General features: G+C 35.8%; 1 protein-coding gene across 1 annotated transcript in view; it reads right to left on the bottom strand.

The window, feature by feature from the left end:
• Positions 1–22,666, bottom strand: part of KCNH7 (potassium voltage-gated channel subfamily H member 7) — a 221,047-nt gene that overhangs the window by 10,666 nt on the left and 187,715 nt on the right. The window contains exons 10-12 of the mRNA XM_035571085.1: positions 18,993–19,245; positions 15,218–15,423; positions 12,514–12,613 (exon numbers count right to left, since the gene is read on the bottom strand). Coding sequence (XP_035426978.1) covers positions 12,514–12,613; positions 15,218–15,423; positions 18,993–19,245 — 559 coding nt within the window. The remainder of the gene's footprint in view (positions 1–12,513; positions 12,614–15,217; positions 15,424–18,992; positions 19,246–22,666) is intronic.

The following is a 22,666-nucleotide window of genomic DNA, read 5'->3' as shown; positions in this document are numbered from 1 at the left end:
AAGTTAGCCCAAATTTCTTAACCTTTTGAATTAATTGCAATTCTCTGATTATCCAATTATCTGAGTAAGAAAAATATACAAGCTGTGATATATATGGTAGGAAAGTACCAATCACATTCAGAATGAATCTTTCATTAATTACATTCAAGGTCTGGAGTGAGGAGCAGCAGGTTCAGTAGTCTTAAGAGGTGGTAAATAAAAATATAGATATAAAGCCTTTACAAAGCATGCTGTACAAATTAAATAGGATTTAAATGCAAGAATGATCATTTGTGAATATAGAAAACTCCCGACCTCTTTTCAGCATAAACTTGAAGCTAATTTCAAATTCAATATTTGGTCTTACCTATTTTTAACTGAAATGTCATGATAATTCCAGTTCTGTTATTTATTTAAAACACATTTTAGCAGGGTAGTCTCAACAACATATAAATACTGTATCTAGTTTGCATTAACTTCCTGGGGAGACAGCATGATTTCCCATCTGCTTTGTGCTAATTACAAATCAACATATTTCTGGAATGTGTGTAGTCTTTACAGACCACAGTAGTGGTTAATACAACATTAGTATGTTCTCTAGGTTTCTTCTCTCTTTTGAGACTATATGAGTCACTTTTTTGGTGTCTATAATGAAATGAAACTGTGGCATTATCTAATTCTCTTTATTGCACATGAAGAGAATGCCATATCTGTACAGACCACTCTGCAGGAGTCCAGACATCTGTGAGCAGTGAGGGCAGGTAATGGTCAACAAAATACCAGGGCAGGTCTCCTGTAACCGTACCCTCTGGAATCTCCAGGAGCAATTAACACAACCCTAGACTGAAGTAATTTTATTTGTCTTTTGGTAAACAGGATTACCAGCTGTAAGTGATACTGGTGATACTCTGATACTGCTAAGGCATCAACACAAAAGCAAATCGGCTGGCAGTGTAACATACTTGGGCAATGTTCAGACTGTGTAGTTGTCCCATGTTCCCTGCATCTCCCTTCTCCAAAATAGTACAAAAGCAAAAGAAAGCTTAATAAAAAATTCTAATGTAGATGTCTCCCATGGCTTTTCTTGTGGGAATATATAGTGAAATGCATACAGTCATGCTACAGTAAATTGTCTTAATTACTTACTACTTGACTGACTTCAACCTGTGAAAAAGACCTTATAATGAAAGCTTGAAATTGCCATTTTTAGGGTAATTTTTTATGTTCATGGGATTTTGTGCGCTAACAGTAGCTGTAATGAGCACCCTGTGGAATACAAATCAGTCAGTGAACTAATTTTAAGGGGAGGTCATTGAGACTCTAATGAAAAAAATTGTATAGTAGCTGAAGTATAGCAGACTGTCTTATCTGTTATACTCATGGAATAGTAAAATATCTAGAAACAAGAAGCCAGATTTTGCTAACAATTACACTGCTGTAAAAGCAGGGTAATTCAATTGATGTTCCTGCATTTAGTCTGCATCTATTTCAGAACAACAGAGCATATTCTTTTCCAAATGCTGTCCTGATATAATGAACTCACTGGCATTAGAAAGACGTTGAAGATCTGTTGAATGTAAGGTCTTGCCCATTTAAATCGAGGAATTATTTTTAACCAGATGATCTATTTCAAAATATGCATCTTTTATTTTAGTGCCATTGCTTTATCTGCTAGCCATCTGGATGTATTCAGAAAGTCAAAAGTTGCTTTCATTTTTAAAGACTCTTATTTGATGCTAATGATTCTTCTGTCTGTAGAATAATCCCATTATACTCTGCAACTAGAACAGGAATTAAAATGGAAACTGCTTTTTTTCATTTGACTCTTCAGGACCTGATGAAGGTGCAAGCTCAGCACCTCAGATCAACCAATTAGCAGTGCCTCTGGAGCTTAGTGGAAAGATATTATAAATAATGTCTAGGCAGTGCTTTATTCAGAGTGTGAATTTCTCCATTTTTTCCTTCATTTTCTAATGAAATCCAGTCATTGGTTTGGAATGAATTTTCCAGAAGAGAAGAGTTTTGTATCTGTTCATATGCATGTATGGATAAGTTCATTTTCTGTCACACAGACATGAGGTTTCAAAAGGATTCTCTTCTCCTTTCTTTTCTGTTTCCCCAAAAAAAAAAAAAATTGTGATAATTAAAAAAAGCCCCTCATACTAGTGCTTCCTCTTTCCTTTTCTAGTAAGACAATTTTCACTCTCTAATTCTGATCGCTAGGAAAAATATTCTGCTGAAGTTGGTTCTTTTGTAACTTTCTGCTTTACCAAACATGTACAAACATCATTTGCACTCTTTATGGGACTCACGTTAGCCTGTTATGTGGTTTGGGTGCCTGCCAAATTTACGGGCAATGTCATCTGACATTTGCTGCCTGGAAATTCCAGATTCTTCACAGTAATTTTTAGAAGGTCTGTGTCCTGCTTTTTGTGCTTGTACTAGCAAAGGAAGGGAAGAAACAGGGTTGTCATGAGGGCAATGAAATGCAGCTATGGCATAGACTTATAGAAATGCTGGCATAAAACCTTGCTTAGTTCGATGGTTACCAGAGGTCGAAGAAGTTTCTTATGTGTGCCATGGTCAGCCTGTAGTATTGAAGTTTCATGTTATTCAAACAGTGGCAGTCTCCATGAACTTAGATGACTTTCTCTTAACATACTACTCTGCTACAAGCGATATTGGTGAAAGTGTCAGTAATCCATTACATGTGGAGCAGCATTGTTTAATATTACTGTAATTTCATTAACTGGAATTTGTCATACTTAATTAGGCTGGCTATGTAGCCTAATGTTTCAGAAGAAGGCAAATTTTAACTCCCTTTTTCAGCCATCCAATAAAAAGCCCCATAATATGCCTTGACAAATTCAATTTTGCACAGGAAATGAGGTGAATGACTTCCTCACCCCTGCAGAAAGCAATTTATATCCCAAACCATAAGACACATAATCCTTATCATTAAAATTATATGTACAACTATAAATCTGTTCAGCAGACATGACATTGTCCTATCCTTTTGAAAAATCCTACCATATCATTTTACGTTACACCAAGTAAGTCTCTTGGTAAGAAGAAATGCATGCTGTGACTTTGAAGGAGAGATGGTTGATTGTTCAAAAGGCTGCAGATCTTCAGATTCCCAGCAAGTATTTTGCTTCAACTGTTACTAGCTCTTTCTTTGTGATATTCACAAATGTTCCTGTGTTGGACAATCTGTTTTTCCTACGTATGAACAAAATATTTGCTAGTGAGAAAGACTGCTCGTTGTCTGTTCTTTAATTAAAAAATGTCAGTTATCTTGTCAGAGAGCAGAAAAATGCTTTATCACAGAATCACAGAATCATCTAGGTTGTGCCCACTCATGCACCAAAGGCAGGAAATATTTGGAGTGAAAAGTCAGTGACCAATTATTTCAGATAGCATGTTAAATACAACGCCACAAACAGGTTGAAAAGGTGCAAAATCTCAAAGATGTCCAAAAATCAAAAGCTGTTGATGTACAATTTGAACACTGATGTTCAAACCATGCCTATCATACTGTCAGGAAATGCAGATGACTGCTTGATGTAGATGGGGAACAGCCTAGAATCAGACAGGGAAAATGGAAATCCTAATTCCTGGAATTACCATCTTTTCGCAATTTATAAGTTGCTGAGTAATAACAATGTAGTTAGTAAGTAATATTTATGTAATAACAAAAATTAATGGTACTGTGGAGCAGTATTGATATATAATGCAGAGCAATTACAGAAAAGTCTACTCAAGCTGCATTCAGGCTGCAGTGCTCTACAGAGTGCCAAACAGGGATTTTATGGTTAGTAAACTGCTAATTAAAATGCTTTTAATTCATTTTTCTTGCTGTTTACTTCATACTTATTTGAATATGACTGGAATGGAGTACATTGCTAAATATGACTGTGTACCTTCTGATAGACTAGGTATTAGAAGAATATAAAAAGGAGGAAACTGCTTGTGAACATGAAAACAAAAAATGACTCAGTGTCCGGTCATTCCTTTTGCTGCAGTAAAGGTATACATTTTTGAAATCTTTTTCACATATCTAACAATAAAATAAAAAATTAAAATTAATTTGTATTCTTTTAAGATACAGTATTGTAACAATGAAATCCACAGACAAGATGCTTGGCACTATTGCTCACGTTGCCATCCTTTCTTTGACTTGGGTATTTCAGATTGGTTCTTAACACAATCTGCAAATAGTATTTTTACTTATATATTACGTTCATACAAGGTCTTCCAATGAGATACTTCAAAATGTTATTTAATCCTTAAGTTCTATTAAATCTTTATTGTTTATTCTTAGTGAATTTAAAATCTTCAGAGAAAAAAATGTATTGAATTGCAAACATTATTATGGGAAACTGTAAAAGAATGTTAGTGGATTTTTTTTTTTTCTTTTTCCAATGGGAGAAGGATGTGATGCCCACAAGCTTTACAAATGCATGACAAGCATAGATAAAATTCTAGGCTTCGTTTTGCATGCAACATTTCAGATGAGAACTACTCCAGATTTGCTACTAAAAGCTTTGTCTGAAAACCAGTTTTGGCCTTGTCTATAGATTTAATCCCTTTCAACCTTCAAAAAGTACTATAACTTACCATGAATCCCCTTAAACAAACCTAAGATGTTCACAAATCTTGAATGCTTGAGCTCTTGCCTTCTCAGAACTGACCGGACCTACATTCAGAGTCAGAGTCCTGACACTGCATATCATGACACCTGTGTCTATGCCAAAACCAGCCACCAACTCGTGTCCTGACAAGGACCATGTCCTAGGAAAGGTTACATGAAAGTCAATTCCAGATGAACAACTTGAACAAACCACTCTACCATTTTTCAGCTGATGAGAAATTTGTCCGTTTTCAGGACAGAGTCTTCTATTGCTGTCATGAACATCTCAGGTCATGAGTGGTGATCAGAGAAACTGAGAACTGATGCCCTCATAAACATTTTTGAGTATTTGCAGAAAGCATAGCTTGCTCCAACATCTGCCCATTGCCAATATGCCAAACATCCCTAAGGACAAAAAGCAAAACCTTTTAAGGGAAGTTTAATCATAAAGTCTTCCTAACTAAAACTTGAAGTGGTCAGAATGCTTAAATGTAGTATCTCTAGAAATTTTTTCTGCTCCTCAGTGAAACGTCATTGATTATAGCACTGTTCAAGTTACCTGAATGTATAATTATTTGCATTAGAAAATTACTTTTTTGGATGGGTTTTTATGCATGAAAGCTGAATACTAAAACCACAAATTTGATGTGCATGAGAGAAGAAAAGTAGTTTGAGAGCTGTACAAAACATGTATTGAAAAGCCTAAGTATTCAGATCTAAATATTGCCCAAATAGTCTCAGCTGAAAAAATAGAAGATGGGTATGGTCAGGAAAATTAGCTGTCCCTAAAGCTTTGAAAACAAATGTAAAATCTGTAGTGTACTTTGTATAGAAAGTCTCTGGAAACCTATTTATATATTACATATAATAACATAATAATGCTTAGTACTGTGAGAGAATTAATATAAAGGCTGCCTTTCACAGATGCTTTATCTGCTTTTGCTAATGTAAATAATTGCATAGTATTCTAATATGATGCTTACTTGCATTTTAATTCACTTTTATAAGTGGAAAGTTACACTTGCAGCTTTTTAGTTATAATTAAAAGAAGTAATAAACCATGCTGCCTATTCAGTGGCAAAGATATTGCTTCACATTTGAAGACCACAGGATTCTAAATTTTAGAAATAAAAGAGAACAACGTAATGAACCGTGAAGTCATCACATATTCATTAATAATTTAATTTAGCAACAGTTCCAAATTTTTATGATCAGAGGAGGACTGGCTATTTTACCACCATTTTTCCTTCTGTGAACATCATATACAGTTATGCCCTTCTACACCATAATTTCCCAAAAAACTTAAGTGAAGCAAAGAATAAGTGAAAATAGATTCTTCCCGTCAGGGATTTTTTTGGTTCAAAAATAATCTTTTGAAACAGATACAGTTATATCAAAGCTTGGCCATTTTCAGAATGTGGCAGAGACAGGAGTTTTTAAAGGCACGCACACATTCCTTAAGATATTTCTTAAGCTGCCAGAAAGAATTTATCCAAAGTTCTACCAGGAACATGGATTTTTGTATCTATAAGTCCTTGTTCTTCACCTAGGTACATTGGATGTCTGTAGACCTGCTAGACCCTGAAATCTAAAACAATTCCAGAGACTTACAATGGCTCCTGAAACCTGAGGTAAAGCAATCATAGAATCACAGAATATCCTGAAATGGAAGGGACCCACAGGGATCACTGAGTCCAACTCCTGATTCTACACAAGACCACACAAAAATCAAACCATATGTCTGAGAGTTGTCCAAATGCTCCTTGAACTCCAGCAGGTCACTGCCCTGGGGAGCCTGTCCCAGTGCCCAACAACCCTCTGGGTGAAGAACCTTTTCCTAACACCCAGCCTGACCCTCTCCTGTCCCAGCTCCATGCCATTCCCTCGGGCCCTGTTGCTGTCCCCAGAGAGCAGAGCTCAGCGCCTGCCCCTCCGCTCCCCTCGTGAGGGAGCTGCAGGCCGCCATGAGGCCTCCCCTCAGTCACTTCTTCTCTGGGCTGAAAACCGGCTGAAGCAGCAAATCCTGCACAAGTTCAGGGTTGGCTGGGAGTTTATAATTCCTACAGTCACAGTCCAAATCAGGGCTCTAGGGATCCTAGAGCTCTTCATCGGTGTTAAAGACAGAGGGAAAGAAGGCACTAAACATCTCTGCTTTGTCCCTAATTGTGAGGTGACCATCCTCATGCAGTGTTATCTCTAGTCCTCCATTTGCTGTTAACATATTTAAAAAAACACACTTTTTATTGTCCTCCACAGTAATGGCCAGCTTCAACTCTAATTGAGCTTTGGTGGCATGAGTTATCTCTATACAATAGTGAACAGCAACTCTGTAGTCCTCCCATGTTGCCTAACCTCACTTCCAGTGTCCATACACTTTCTTTTTCTACCTAAACTCAAGAAGAAGATCCTTACATTCTTTAGCACACACTTGTTTTCCTCCTTCTTCCTCATTTCTACTTATTATGGTTCCCTTCAAATATCTATCTTTAGGACACCCTATTTACAAAATGTATTGTGAAATCTCTGTGTGGTTTTTGACCAACACTAAAGAAAAAAAATGGTATCTATCTAGAATTGATGGAGGGAGATTCCTATTCCTCATAAGAAGTAGGCTACTGGTGGTATCTTAGGAAAGTTAAACATTTTCTCCCCTCAGTTGTAGAAAGATCTAAAGTTCTTATTTTTCTATGACTACTTTTAATGATATAATAACCCTTTAATTCCAGTTTCATTCTTAATTTGAGAACTTCTAAGTATTCACTGGTGAACCTAAAGATACGAACTAGTGACATTCTATCATTATAGCAAATCCTGGCAATTTTACTGAAAGGTTCCAGTAGGTTGTATAGTCACAGTAAAGGAACTGAAGTATACCAGAGAAAGCTCTTTGAATTCCTGGACTGTCTCAGTGCTGCTTGTGAGAGTTTGGTAAATTAATGTGTATATTGGTGTGTTTCCTCTCCAAGCTATGAAGGTTTGGATGATTTGAGAAACAGGGAACAAAAAATACTGAAACCTCCCACTATCCTGAACTAAAGATTGGATAACCATTCCATAAGTATCTATGTTCCTTATTTTTTTTAATGGACTAAGATAAGAAGGGAGGTAGTTTTGAATAACTGAATAAGAAACACATTTAAAAAGCCAAGAATTTAAAAGTTCATTTATTCTTTTGTGCCATTTCTATTACGAGATAAATTAGGAATGGAGTGACAGCCCTGTGTCTGAATTTCCTTCCTGTGTTTTTGTATCAACTTTAATGGTATTTAAATAATAATGTAAGGACAATTTTTGATTTATACTTCAGGAAATAATGATACAATTAAAAAATCAGAAACAAAGGTGTACAAACACACATCTGAAAAGGAATTCAGGGCAAACGCCAAAGCAGTTCTGTCAAATTTAGAATCCTCTTCTCTTCTACAAGGTACACAGCTTTCACTATAGCACTATTATTACTTTTTTTTTTTTTTTTTTTTTCTTCCAAAGGATGGCTACTGGTATGTATGACTGCATACAACATTTTGGTCAGATTTGGCCTCTGGAAACAGCCTGTCTGGGAGCAACTCATGGAAACAAGACTCTTGTAGAAGGTCCCTGAGGTGGCTCCTAGGCACGGTGGTAACAGCAATAACAATAACAATAATAGGAGCAAATGGAAAACTGCAGTGATGAGCTAGCTCTCTGATGACCATACACATTTTGTTAGGGGGTTTGTGCTGAAGGTAAGATTTTAGGGACATGAAATCTTGCTCCAAGCCATATGCTGCTTGCCTAGATATTAGTTGCTCCCTGCTCATTTAACCACCTGACACTCTGGCTGAATATTAGAAACTCTTTTCTAATTAAGCCCAAGTGGACTTCATTAGCAAAACGCTAATAGTTTAACACAGTTAAGTAAGAGTTTCCATTTTTGTCCAGATTCTTACCCTACTTTCTTGCTGGGGACACAGAGCATAGTGCTTGGCTGAGTCATCTATTCATAAAGTAAGCATTTAAATGTCTAAGCTGGGGGAAGGGGATGAGAATGGAAGTTAACAATGCACTTAAAATGAAACATTGCAGAATGCATTTTATATTTGATTGCTACAGACTGTGTCAACATGGGCAAGTGCATAAGATTTCATAAGAACATTCTTTTGTGGGCTTTTAAAATCACATCCATGGAAATAAAAATTCCTTGTTACGAGTTCCCTGAGCCAGCTGGCTAGAAAATTGAAGATTAAGTATTGTTAGCTACCTGAATCTCTGGTTCCTAATATAACAATATAACTCAACTGGAGACTGTATCATTGTCTCAGCTAGAGTCTGAGAGATGATGTTCTTGTCTTTGGATTACAGCTAAAAATCCAGAGTTAGGGTTTATTTCAATCAGGTCAACGTTACATTCCTAGGTAGTATGTCCATGCTGGTTTATTTGCCAGTTTTATATTACTGTTGAAGTATTTTATATGCTCTGTCAAAAGAACAAAGGGCAGATGTGATTTGAGTTTATCACTAGTGTAGTTTTAGCCTCAAATCAGTTTTCTCCTGGGAAAGGATTTCCTATCTGATTGTTTCTAGGGCTTCACAAGAATTATGTGTGAGTGCTCAGAACAGGTCCAGGGTTTTGATAGCTTTCAGCTATGGGCTACATAAATTAAAGTTAAATGCAAAGAATAGTTTTTCATGAGAATAATAGGACACAGTCCCAAGAAGGTGAAGCTTTTTGAGCAAACATTAACAAAAAGTTGAACAAGGCACTAATAAAAGTATTAGTGCTTGAACTCCAGAAAAGTCTTTTCAAAACCTCAAGTTTTCAAGCTCTCAGTGAGCTTACTTTGCTAGGGTGGCACTCTGACTGTTACTTTTGCATTTTTTCAGCTGTATGTTTGGATTCCATATTGATGAAACCAACTCTAGTGATGCCCTGTTCAGCATGGAATATCAGATCTGCAGTCAGAACTAAGGGAACTAAAGAAACTTCTTGCCTCTATGTAATGTCTCAAAAATAGCCATCTCCCACTTAACTACTAGAGGAAAATGAGTAATGGGCAAGACAGGGCTGTATTCTGCACTGCTAAACAAAGCAACTGAATGTAGATGGAGCAGTTCATTGCCCCTCAGTTTTCAGCAGGAGACTAACTTGCCAACCAATCTGAAAGCTTTGGTGGGAGCTGCCAGGCAGGAATACTGCTTATTTCAAGCAGTCATGGAGAGAATTTCTTGGCTGACTGTCAAGCATCTATGGCAACTGTCTGAGGCTGCACCTGCACCTGTGCAAGGAATATCATCCATTATCCTGAAAGTCCTGCAATGAATTTATTTTAGGTGAGAGCAAGAATAAGCTGCCTATGTAGTGTATGTGTTAATTTTTGCAAGGGACCTCTTGTGGTATTGCAGTTGTTTCTGGAAACCAGAGAACAAGCTGCCTCAAGTGGTCTTATACCACACAGACCCTTTAAAAGCATATTATAATAGAGCTTGATAGAGCTAAGATCAATTTTTGTTGACACAGGTAAGAAATGATGGAAATATGTACAGGTGGACTGAGGTCTTGGAATTGGAAAAGTAGTGGTACTAACTGCAGATGCGTGAGCTGTGTTGATTTTCTTTAACCCCTGATAAAACTCCTGCAGGAAGAGTTGCCATGGCAACAAGGTCCAAATCAGGCTAGCATGAACTAAAGGCTGAGATAACACAATCCCATTTTTAGCACTCCAAAAGGGAGAAAATCACTGATGATCATACTAAAGATGAAAACAATACATTCCCTAACTGTGTGATATGTTAGTGGGTCGAAAACTGAAATTAAAAATGTCATCAAGAAGTCAATTTTCATGAGCTACACTCTCCCCCATAATAATTACAAATAAATAAGAATTTGGTGAGATGTAAAATATCAAAATCTGAAAGTGAGAATGCTGGGTGTCCATTCAATTTGTAGTCTATTCAATTACAGTTCCAAAATCAAAATATGATTGTTAGAAGTCATCATGTGAGACATTTTTAATCTGTAAGAATACTGTGACCAGAAATGCATTTGCCAGCTCTGTGTTCAGGAGCTCAGTCTTTTCTACTCCAGTTCTTCTAAGCTCAATCTGCAGGATCATGCCCAAATATTTATCAGTTGTAGTCTAACTATGTTGGATCAAAATACGATACAGCTCCCTTCTATTGGTACTAAATGTTGAAATAAATAGAACAGAACTTTGCAATCCAGTAGTAACCTCTAGTACTCCACAACCTCATACAGGGTGTAGGATGGGACACAGAAAAGTGACATAGAAGGTCTGTGACTACCAGGTGCCTCCTTCAGTTCTGGCAAATTTCAGAGAACCTGAACAGGGACCAGAGAGGGCCAGTAAACCAGTGGGCCAAAAGCATACTCACTCCTTGGCAAAGGACTCTCATGCTAGCATCTTCTCAGGTGGACTACCAATGTACCACACTTCTGTCTAACTCAAAAGTTACCAGGTACTGTACAGTGACTACCAGGACTAAAGCACTTGTTGCCAGTTTTGTCCCTTCTTTTTCAATGGTGCAACTTTATTTTATTTTCAAAGACAAAACTGTGTGAAATTATGTTCTTTCAAAAGTAATGTAAATAAATGTCCCCAAGAGGCTGTTCAGCATAATCTAATGTGCAAGAACCATAAAAGCCTGGGGCCTTGGCACCACATTAACACCTGAGGAACCTATTTGTAATTCTGCAGCAGGCACAGCATGGAAGATCACTTCCATCTTATCTGGGTGGTAGCATATGTTTTCTCATAAGAAATGTGAAGGTTATTCAGGCAAAGCACCTCTGTCAACAGATTCTTTGTGAGGAGCAGATTGAATATTTCATGGGGACATTTTCCTGACAGATTTGTTGTCAGTCTTGGCTTCCCGCCCTAAAAAAGCTTCTTTGATTGAATGGCAATGTCATTGTTCTGAGTAGCCATGCTCTGGATTAAAGTCTTCCTTCATAAAGCATTATACCTGCTATGTACCTCTAAAGTATTCCCATTTATTATCAACTACTCTGCAATGCTAAAATTGGTTTTATGTATGGGGCATGGGGTTTAACTGTGGAGTATGAAAGACAGGCATACCAGAAACAATAATTTGTCAGACAAATCATTGGACCCTGAAACTATAAAATTATTCAAGGAATTATGCTTTCCCTTCTTAAAAATGAAAATCTTGTGAGTATCAATTTAGCTTTCTTCATGACAATTGCTGTCTGACCACAGCAACTATCTACAGTTCCCGGTATTTAGGAGTACTGAATACTGTAACATGGTTCAATATTTCGCTGAATTTTCCTTCATATGGATTACTCCCAAAAGTCCCTAAGGTGAATGTAAGCACAGAAAACCTGAACTGTTTCCAGGACAACCATTTACACATTGCCAAATTAATCAAAATCTGACTATGTGAATCTACTGTGTCCTGAAAACAAGTATTTTAATTCCAGGGAGAAACACTACCTAGCATCAAGTTCAGCAAAGCTGAAGGTAAGCTATTACCTTTGCTGAGGAAATAAAGTCAACACTGCTAATAAATAATCCAGTAGACTAATTTCTCCAAACATTTTAAAGCATGATGTCTCAGAAAATGGATATTGCTTAAGAGGTAATATGCATATGTATATGTATACACATATATATGTTTATCACAAGGGCAGTGAGGTAGCTTTGTGTTTGAATAGCTCTGCACTGATGGGTGTGAAGTCATGAGGAGGTGAAACTGATATCCTCTAGTCATATATAATCATGTAGGGGACAATGCACAGAATGTTTCTGCTGCTCAGCTGGATTCTCAAGACCTGCTACAATAACAGCCAACATGGGACCCTACTGTACCCAGCATTACCAAGTGAAATACCAATGAATAATGAAGCAGTACTGTCTAATGTAAGAAATGAAGTTAATTACCTTTCTCTATTTCACTTTGAAAGGACAATTTCCGTCTTCGTAGTTTGCAGTTATCTCCATCCGTATCATTAGTAGTTTGTGATCTTATTACAAGGTCAGACTTGATTAATGAAATATGAAACATAGTGACAGATTAGTCCCACATAAAAAGAGCAGGTTTTCGATAGTTGATTCACTGTTAATCATGTTCATGCTTTAAGAAAGGCAATATTACACAAGTCAGTTTACATCAAGCTCTCCATCCCTATCTAATGGTATTGGTCCATGCTAATGCTAAAAAGTTTGTGCAGATAGTGCATAACTGGCAATGTTGCCACATGATGGTGAAACAAAATTATCTTGATAAATTCACATGTAGAGACACATATTATCAGCTTCCTGTGTTTTAAGTAAGTTTAGAGTAACTAGATGAAAAAAAAAAAAACACACCTCCTTGCAATACTATACATTCTCTGATAAAGTTGTAATGTGCTGATTGTAATTAGTTTTATTTTTAATTATATGGTAATAATTATAAAGGTTACATTTTACAACAGGAAATATAAGGTCGACAAGCACCAGGCACTTTATTCATTATTATTATTATTATTTTTTCTAGACCTTCCCCCCTTTTTATCAAATTCAGTTCATTAAGAGACATATTTCATTGTGTTTCATAGCTGAACACAATGGTATCTTTCTCTATATATCTTATTAGAAGACGGATGTGTTTTTTGTTGCCTTTATAAATACAAGATGCATTTAATTCTTCTTTTTACTTATATTACAACTGCAGAATTTACAAATAAGCTAATAAAACACCAGTTACATTCTTTGTGTATGCACCCAAGGAATTCACTTAATCTACTTCCCTTCCCTGTACTAGTGAGGTTTGTACCGTACTTGAGTGTACCACCCAGGAAAACAGGTTTGCATGTGGGAGAAAGGCAGAGGGAAAGATTTGGTAAGTGTTTGCATCTTTCTCTATTCCCTTCGTTGTAAACCTGGTTGGTAAGGTGCCTAAGTGGTGCCTAACTGGTAGAATAACTGCAGGAGAAAAAAGGCACTTTACATAAATAAGAGGACAGAAGCAGAAGCTTAGGCAGAAGCACCTATTATCCAGATAACAAATCTGGATATGAGTGATGTTTTGAAGATCAGAATGTGCTCATTACTTCTTTTGGGGATGATTTTCTGGATTGTAACAGTCAGTGGAATGCAAGTGGAATTGCTAGAGAAAACTGTGACTCTGCAGGCTCAGAGGCATGGATGAGCGTGTCCTTCCCTGTCTCTGTGAAATCTAGTGACTTTTTTCTTAGTGGCTAGTACAGCAGTAAGAAATAATATCTGAAAAATTTCTAAGAGATGTGAGCAGCAAGAACTTTCTTTGTCTCTTCTACATCACAACGCAATGTGATTTGTTTCAATTTAGTCAGATCTAAAGAAAAAGTGATAAAACATTGATGGCAAAGTAATTGCAGAAAATAATTGCTAAGAAGACCAAAGTCATTAATGTGAATTTATCTTCAAGAAATTTTTCAAATATGTGGACCTTCAGTTAACTTAAATTTAAGTTAATTACATATGAAATACAATACAATGAATAATGATGACCTTTTCAATAAACACAAAATGATACATTTCAAAATAAAGAATAGGATTGGTATTTTTTCAGATTTTCAGAACAATCTTTTATGGGAAAAAAAGGCTCAGCATAAAAAAAAAAGAAATGACATTTCTTTTTGGAAGTTATTTTTATGTAAAATTTTTAAACTAAAGATCAACATGTGATTAGCAAAGAAGTTCCTGTCATTTCTAACTGAAAACTTAGAGTTCTTTGTCTCTGTTTTTCAGACAGCCTTTGAGGCCAAATTCTGCTAGCTTCTTCTCACTGAATCTCTGTTTCTCCTTTAAAGTACGGTAAAAAAAAAAACACACTAAAAACATCTCAGAAATAATGAAATGGAAGCTGGCCATTCTGTGGGCAGTTTAGTCCATGTTTGGTGGTCAGTGCTAGCGTACCCTACAGCTTTCTGGGGAAAACTTTCTAGAGCCCCAAAAGCCTCTCCTCTTTTCTGCTCAAACCTCCCCCTATTTTGCCAATTCAGACTGATATGAGGGAACACTTAGGAGAGTCACTGTAGGAAAAAGAGACCAAGAAACCCCTGTAAATCCAAAGAGTGAATGAAATTTGAAAAGTCCCTTGTACACTTTTAGTCTCCCAGGAAGTAGGGTGCACTTAAGTTAAGAGAATTAACAATTCATGTTTGAAAGGCAGTTACATATTTTGTATTATTAGACAGAATGAATCTGGATGATCTGATTTATATTTATTTCATGGTGATACAATTACATTTAGTGTCAAAAGTCCCCCTTGTGGTGACCCAGGCTATAGTCATGCTCACTGGAAAAACATATTTTCCATGGCTTTAACAAAAAATCCAAAATCCCCCTGGCTAAAACTTTAATACTATTTAAATATAGAATTAAATCCTGTTAGATTAACATCATCTGGATCATTTCATTGACTTCTTCTGAGTATTACTGACTTCAGTAGGAGCAATCAGGTGAATGTGTTTTTTTAAAAATAGGATTTGGCCTCAGGCTTTTAGCTTTTGGTTTTGCTAACCTCAGTTTTTCGATTGCTATTTTCAAGTTTTGTTACTGTGGCATAGATTCTGCCCAATACTAAGAAAAAAAAAACCACAAAACTTATTTTATGTACCTTTGCAGTTTCATCTCTCAAATTAAAAGTCAGTTCTAGGTTGGTGAGGAAGAGATCAGAAAATTCAGGGTACGTATCCAAAACTTCTAGTAGATCTTCTCGCTGGATCTTATGCAAGTCACAGTACGTTAAAGCTCTCACATCTGCATTTGACTTTCCTGGTTTTGCATAAAGATGTACCATCTCTCCAAAAATATCATTTTTTCCTGCAGAAAGAAAATTAGATAGAGATGATTATTTTAACCATGAATAACCCATTAAATTGGATGATGTATTTCTTTTTGATAACAGTGTAGAATACTTAATTTTACATGAAGTGATACAATCTGATTACCATTGCATGTATGTTGGTTTAAATCAAAAGTATTCTTATTAAATAGTAAAAGTAAACTCAATGAAATTATGTAGGCATATAATTGGACTAAGTGAAAGGAAAATCTAGTTCCATTACAGTTTTCCTTCAGTTCTGTCAAAATAGGATGACTAAAGAAGCTTCCTTTGTTCTTTCTAAGAAAAACTTCATGTATTTATATCATATGATGACAAAGGTATAATTTCTGACTTTCAGTAGAGTCCAGGACCTGTCTTGCCTAGAATCTCATTTTGTTAAATGTACATGAAGAAACATATTTTATTTGAAATATATTTTAGTAGAAAATTACTAGTTCTTATATTTTTTTAGAGGGAATGCAAAGCTTCCAAGATGCAGAAGCTGTTTTGAAGAAGGTCTTTAAACATAGCTGCTTCTATTTTGGTACTATTACAATTCTTTCCATCAATGTTGACACATTTGCACTACCTGTTTGCTGAAATTGTCATCTATATTTAATTGCTTGTTTTCCCCAAATCTTCAGCTAATTGTCATAAATGCGGAGCAATCACAGACCAGTGCAAAATATGCTTTAAATTAAGGTTTGCAGGGCATACCTGCAAAATGGAGGTGAGGTTTTATATCTAGGAAAGCACTTATGGAAAAGAATACTCGTCATAGCAACTGAGCAATAGTAGGCTGCTGAGAAAGGGTGCAGGTGATTTTGCTTCTCTGATAAACGTCTGTGTTTTTTATATTGGGTATTGGATTACTGCAAGTAGATCTTGTTTCTCCTGTTTTTTTTTTTTTTTTAAGGAAGCTGAGAACTGGGTGAGCAAGTAGATAAGAGATTCAAAAAATAATTCAAGGGTAGAGTTGCTCTTAAAGAGCATGGTCTGTTTAGTTTCTCAATAGGAAGATTAAAGAGGTAACTTGATTATATTGCATACATCCTTATGGAGAGGAAAAATTACTCAGTAGTAAATCAGTCTAGAATATAATGAGGAATGCAAAGCAAGAACCAATGGAAAGAAATTGAAGCAAGAAAATTTTCTATTGGAAATAAAGCATGTATTTTTAACAATAAAATAATTCACTATGGAAATAAACTGCAAAGAAAAGTGATTGCTTTTTCATCTTATTATTTCTTCAGATCAAAATTCATTTCTTTTCTCAACATCATGCTTTCATCAAACAGCTCATTAGACAAAAAAGATAGTTAAAGATATGAAATGTAAAATGAGTTTGTGATATAACAGAGGTTAGCCAACATAACCTAATAGTCCTTCTGGTCTTAATATTTATGAATGGAGAGGTCCCTATCCAAGACATAATACCTTCTCCGTAATATAACTTACATCAACACGATCACAGTATTTTAATATCTTGTCTGCAAAGCTGAAAGAGGTGGTAGATTCTATGAGGCCAATAGCCATCATCTTTCCTAAGGACACAGAGTCTTGGCACAGAGTTACTGCTGTCAGGTCAGTACTGGTAAGACCTTAGCAGCATCAGATAGTGCTGAGGAGTTGAGGAAAACTGATGGATAAACCCAACATTTTTCAGAACCCCTGACTTCTGTGATGAAGTTGGAGTACTTATTCAGGATGGAAATGTCAACTGTGCTGTGGACTGAAGTTTTTCAGCCCTGGAGAACAAAGAGACTTTTTTATGTCCTTTCTTTTCAGATGAGGAAATAACTAAAAATGTTTGGCTAAGTATTGATAACCTTTGTTAGGTTTCAGTGAGATTGTGTTGCAGGACACTTTTTTTTTTTAAAAAAAAAACAGATTCTTCAGGATACCATAATCTCATTGACTGGAGCCAGCTATTAGGCAGACTTTTGCCTCATGGGCCATGTAACTGATGTGGGACTATAGTGCAGCTCCTTTTGGCTGCAGTTGTGCATGACTCTCTCTTCCACTCTGGACTCCCATTACCATGGGGTAATGCTCCAGTGGGGGAGCAGACCACTGGCCTGCAGACCCTGGCGTGAGGAACCTTGGAGTGGAAGAGATGCATTGGCATTGCACTGCAGATACGTGGGGTTCTGCTGCAGGGTGAGAGGCGCACAAGGATCTGATGTGCATAACACACAAAACTCAAACAGTCTGCATCTTTGGTCCAGTAAGAAATTCCTGAGTTTGTAAACTTGTCAGTTTTTCTTCATTGTGAGAGCTATAGAAATTTACATGCATTTGATGTAAGAGAGGAAGTCCTCAGTGAATCATGCTGTTCAGAATCTGGGGAAGACAAGTGAGTAAAAATCTCACTGTGTCACACTTGCATGGTCCCTAATTTGCTTGTGCATAAAGCTGGCCCAGCTGATGAGATGCAATAGCATGAGATGACAAATTATCTTGATAACTCTATCTAAATGTAGGGAAGGATTGCTGTAGGCAGACCTTTGTATTTCTGTTCAGGTATCCACTCTGCAAAAGCACTAGCAGAAAAGCAGTCACAAGTGAATTAATAGCAACATACTGCTACCAGTCCACATTTTGCTTCATCTACTTCAGTGTAGCAAAATCACAGAATCATTTAAGGTTGGAAAAGACCTTCAAGATCATCTGGTCCAACCATCCCCCTACCACCAGTGTCACCCACTAGATGATGTCCCTAAATACCACGTCCAACCTTTCCTTAAACATTCCCAGGGATGGTGACTCCACGACCTTACATATCTATTCAGATGTTCCTTGCATTCTTATTACCTGATTCTAAATTGAAGAAACAGATCAGTAGTTTTATTTAGGTAGAGTTTTAGTTATTTTTCTTTTGAAAGTGCTATGCCTAATATACTCCTATTGGTTCCACATAATAGTCATCAGCAGCTGTAGGTAAGCTGGACTGAACATTGCTCTGAGACAAACTTCATTGGTAAAGAGAACAAATAATGCCCCATGCAATATAAACACGAACATGCTGATAAGAAATATAAGGGAATTTGCTAGTGTTATTAAACTTAGGTATCAGTCTCGATCAGATTAATCTGGTACTCTCTTCCTTTTCTATATGCTCAGGGGATAGAAGCAGACATTTCTGAAAACTTCTAGAAGACACTGCTTAAATTAGATACATGCTTTTCTACATGTAGCATGTAGTGAGTCTATGGGCCTCAGTACCCTCATACACTGTTCAAGAAAAGGATATCGAAAACTTTGGCTGATGCAGCATAATCAGAACTGGAGTAACTTGACATCGACTTGTCTCAACTTGCATCTCACCATTTACCTAGGGATAAATGCGACTCACTCCTGCTCTTATCTTTTAGATTTTCAAATGACTGGGGCTCTTTGGTGCACATGGATTATTGGAGTAATGCAGACTTTGCTCCTTAAATTATTTCTCTGCTTGATTTTAAATAACAGTGACTAAAATATTCACAGATTTCATATCCCAGGAACAACAAATGTTTCTTTTCAGTCCCCTGACTTTTAACATGCATTGTAGTAATCTACATACCAAGAATGGCTACAACAATGTCACTCTTAAGGATTTCAATGGAGCCTCTTGACACAAAATAAAGAGCAGTGAGAACATCTCCACAGTGCACTAAAGTGTCTCCAGGAGGTGCATGTGTTGTCTTAAATTTCATAGCCAAAGCTCGAAGACAGCCTTTACTGGCCCCTCGGAAAGCTTTGCAATTCTGAAGCAAATTTTGGTTGAGGTGCAGACAAATGTCAGCTTGTAAGCATTCTGGAAACCCCTTCAGGACCTGGAAAGACAAGCATAAGGATTTCATATAGATGCTGTGAAAGCTATGTTATATAATCATTTATGTTTTCTTCCTGGACAGGAGGAAAGAAGTGGCATACAAATAGAGGTGGCTTTTAAGGGCTGTCAGAGTATTACAATTCAACAAGTGCGTAGTGTAATCTATATTCCAAAAGCTACACGGTATGAATGTTAATAGAGTTCAAAAAGTAGTGATTCCTAAATTCATTATGAAGATTTATTTCATTGCTAAAAATGGTATCAAGATATATATGAATGAATATACCGCAGTAAAATGACAAATAAGTATTTCACCTATTCAGACTGTATGTATCTAGTTCCTTTTTATCATTTATAAAAGTACTACATTTAATATAAGAAGATTTTGTTGCTAAAATAACTATGTTATTTATAAAATCTACCTGTGAAAAGCTATCTGAATGAGATCTGAGATATTTTTCAGAAGGGGGAATTTTAATGAGATTTTCATGTTAAATATATTCTGTTTGTAAGTGTATAACATCTATTTTTATCAGAAAAACCAACATGTGTCACTGAAACAATGATGTTATGCAGATTTACATAGGCAGATGATTAATTCTTTGAACAACAGGGCTAGTTGCTATGGTCCTTGTTCATCTCTACAACAATGGGAATTTGCCTGAAGTAGAACCACAGGCTTCCTCTTGGGTACCATGGTAACATGCTAATTTTGTTTAGAAGAAAAAAAGTAACCTATTTGCAAGGTTGTCATTATGTCTGAAATGATCCTAAACGATTTAGAAAAGCTTACCTCTGTTTCTTTGAGTCAATGAACATTTCTGCAAATGACTTCTATGGGGGTGCTGCCCACCTCACGACTCTATGTTCTCTGTTCAGAAATGGGGCTGACACATTATTATGTATCACCCTTTCTGTCATTTAAATCCTATTGTCTCTCTCAATGATGTTAATGGGTCATATGCTTACCCTGGAAGTGCAATGGGACAGGCTATATCTGTTGCATATTTCTAAGGACAGAACATGAACTGATGCTACCAGTCATGAATAATGTGAACAGGATGTGACTTTTTGTTATTAGAGCAGTCTATCAATTCATTTCTGTTTATCCTGTATCCTGCACAGAAAAAAATATATACAAGATGCATTCATTTGTTGCTATATTTGTTCTTACGTCAGCACAATAAAGGTCTGTGCATTCACTCTTCTTGCATAAATATATTCACATCTCTTGCTAATGGAGAAGATGAACACATTTCTGATATGAGGCTTTTTTCCACGCAAGCCAAGCTATGATTTATAAATGAAATATTAGTACTTTTAACTGAGTTTAAAATGTTTCTATGATTGCTAATGGAAATCAATGCTGTGAAATAACAAACACAATGTTATAACACACATACATACAAAACTTTTGTGAGTCATAGGGCATTATCACATGAAATTAATACATCCTCAGAAAAAGCCAGCATTCAACAACAATAAGCAAAAGAAAACATGATAAATGAAAAGTTTCTATGTTACCATTCTGTTTTTGACATCTCTTACACTACTAGAAATATATTAGTACGGAATTACTCTGTTAATTTTAATGTACTTACATTTGATTAAAAGCACTGTGGATTGTAGCAATTTATTTACTGAATGATAATGAGAAACTGATAACTAAATTTGTCTGGTCAATGAGACAACTGGGGAAAAGTTGCAGGTGTTTATTTTGAAGTTATTCTCAAGGCATGTCAGTAAAAAAGACCTATTTTGAATTATTTATTTATTTTCTTATAACCGTATCTGAATACAATTTAGAAGAGCTCCATTTTTTATAGGATGTAAAATAGGAAATGCATTTTCTATTCAGAGATACAAGAAATGGTATTTGAATGGTTAGGAACTCAGGAGTACAGTTTAGGATAAATTGTATTCATTTTTCACATCAGCTTCTGTTTATCTCATTTATCAAGGGATTGCACTTTACCATTAAGCAAAAAACATGCAGACCATGTGTGTTGGTTTATATTTCTGAAGATACTTTGGGGATATCTTTAAGAAACAATTATTTTCATAACTAATTTATGCTTAATATGAAACTGTTCTAAAATCATCGCATATTAGTTAATAGTTACTTAAATACCAATAACATCTGAAAGATACTATCCTCAGTTCAAGCATCTGTGATGAAAAAGTTCCTGCTCCATGGAGCTTACACTCTAGAACAGTTATACATCAGAGAGGAAGCACATTTACTCCTTAATACCACAACTGTCAAATGTTTGGAATGGTGACAGGCACCCAAATAACATTAATTTTCAATGGAGTTTTGGAGATTACTACACTAAAATAAGCTTGGAAATGCAAGAAAAAAGCTGTTTTGAAGATAAATTTGTTAAAACATTGCTATATACTACATTACTAAAAGGAGCTTACCATATTGCTCACATAGTATGCAGTGAGGTATCAAATCCAAGTCCCATAGCTGATGATATATACAATAAGATGTTTCCAAACTAAATTTTATGTTGTGCAGTATGGACAGCATCTTGTCAATCCAAGCCTCCGTGTACATTTCCAATATTCAGATTTTCATTACTTTGAGAAAAAAAAATCTTATTCACCAATTTTAGCTTGTGTTAATAAGGAATTATCTGATTCTCAGAAATATCTTTGTGTGTGTACAGCAGGAAAAATTGCATTGAAAAATCATGTTCTAACAATGTGAGAATCAACATCAGTATATCGTGTGTACATACTGACAACTCTAAATATTAGAAAATTGTCCATCCATTCTTCAAAATCATGAGATTGTCTTAAAAATAATACAAAGCTAAATATGGTATTTCACTTCTTTTTATTTGTTGCAAGCTTTTTGAATTTTTAAACACATTTAATTCATATTCCAGTGTAACAAGAAAAATGTAATACACACTTTTTAAAAAATAAAAGCCAAAATAATCGTGAAATTATATGAATGCAGGACTGACTGATTCAAAATGAGTTTAAAATTTTGAAAATTATAAAGCTAGGAATTTCACTTTAAAATAGCATTATTCTCAATGATGAATCCAAAACAAATAAATCACTTGAATAAAGATTTATACAAGTTTAGGTTTCAGTTGCTCCATTCTTTCCTGCCATGTTTCTGTTGTTACAGTCAATATCGCCTTAATAGTGGTTCCATCTTGCCCTGGTGAGGAAAGTCTTAGAATCTCATGGTTAGAATCAGAATTCATGCATAATTGAAGATACTCAGATGTTCTAAAAAGAAATTTAACAAAGAAGGAAAACATTCTCAAACCACCGCTCACCAAAAAAAATAATAAAAAATAAAATTAAAAAAAAAATGATGCTGTGACCAAAGGCTCCTGTTGTTTCTCTTTGATAGTTATGGAGTCGAAGTACAGTTGCCTCTTCCTGTATGGAATGAA

The sequence above is a fragment of the Cygnus atratus genome, chromosome 6 (assembly GCF_013377495.2).
Source record: "Cygnus atratus isolate AKBS03 ecotype Queensland, Australia chromosome 6, CAtr_DNAZoo_HiC_assembly, whole genome shotgun sequence".
In the NCBI taxonomy this organism is placed as follows: Eukaryota; Metazoa; Chordata; class Aves; order Anseriformes; family Anatidae; genus Cygnus; species Cygnus atratus.
The sequence above is the reverse complement of the archived record's forward strand: the minus strand, read 5'-3'. Positions and strand labels throughout refer to the sequence as shown.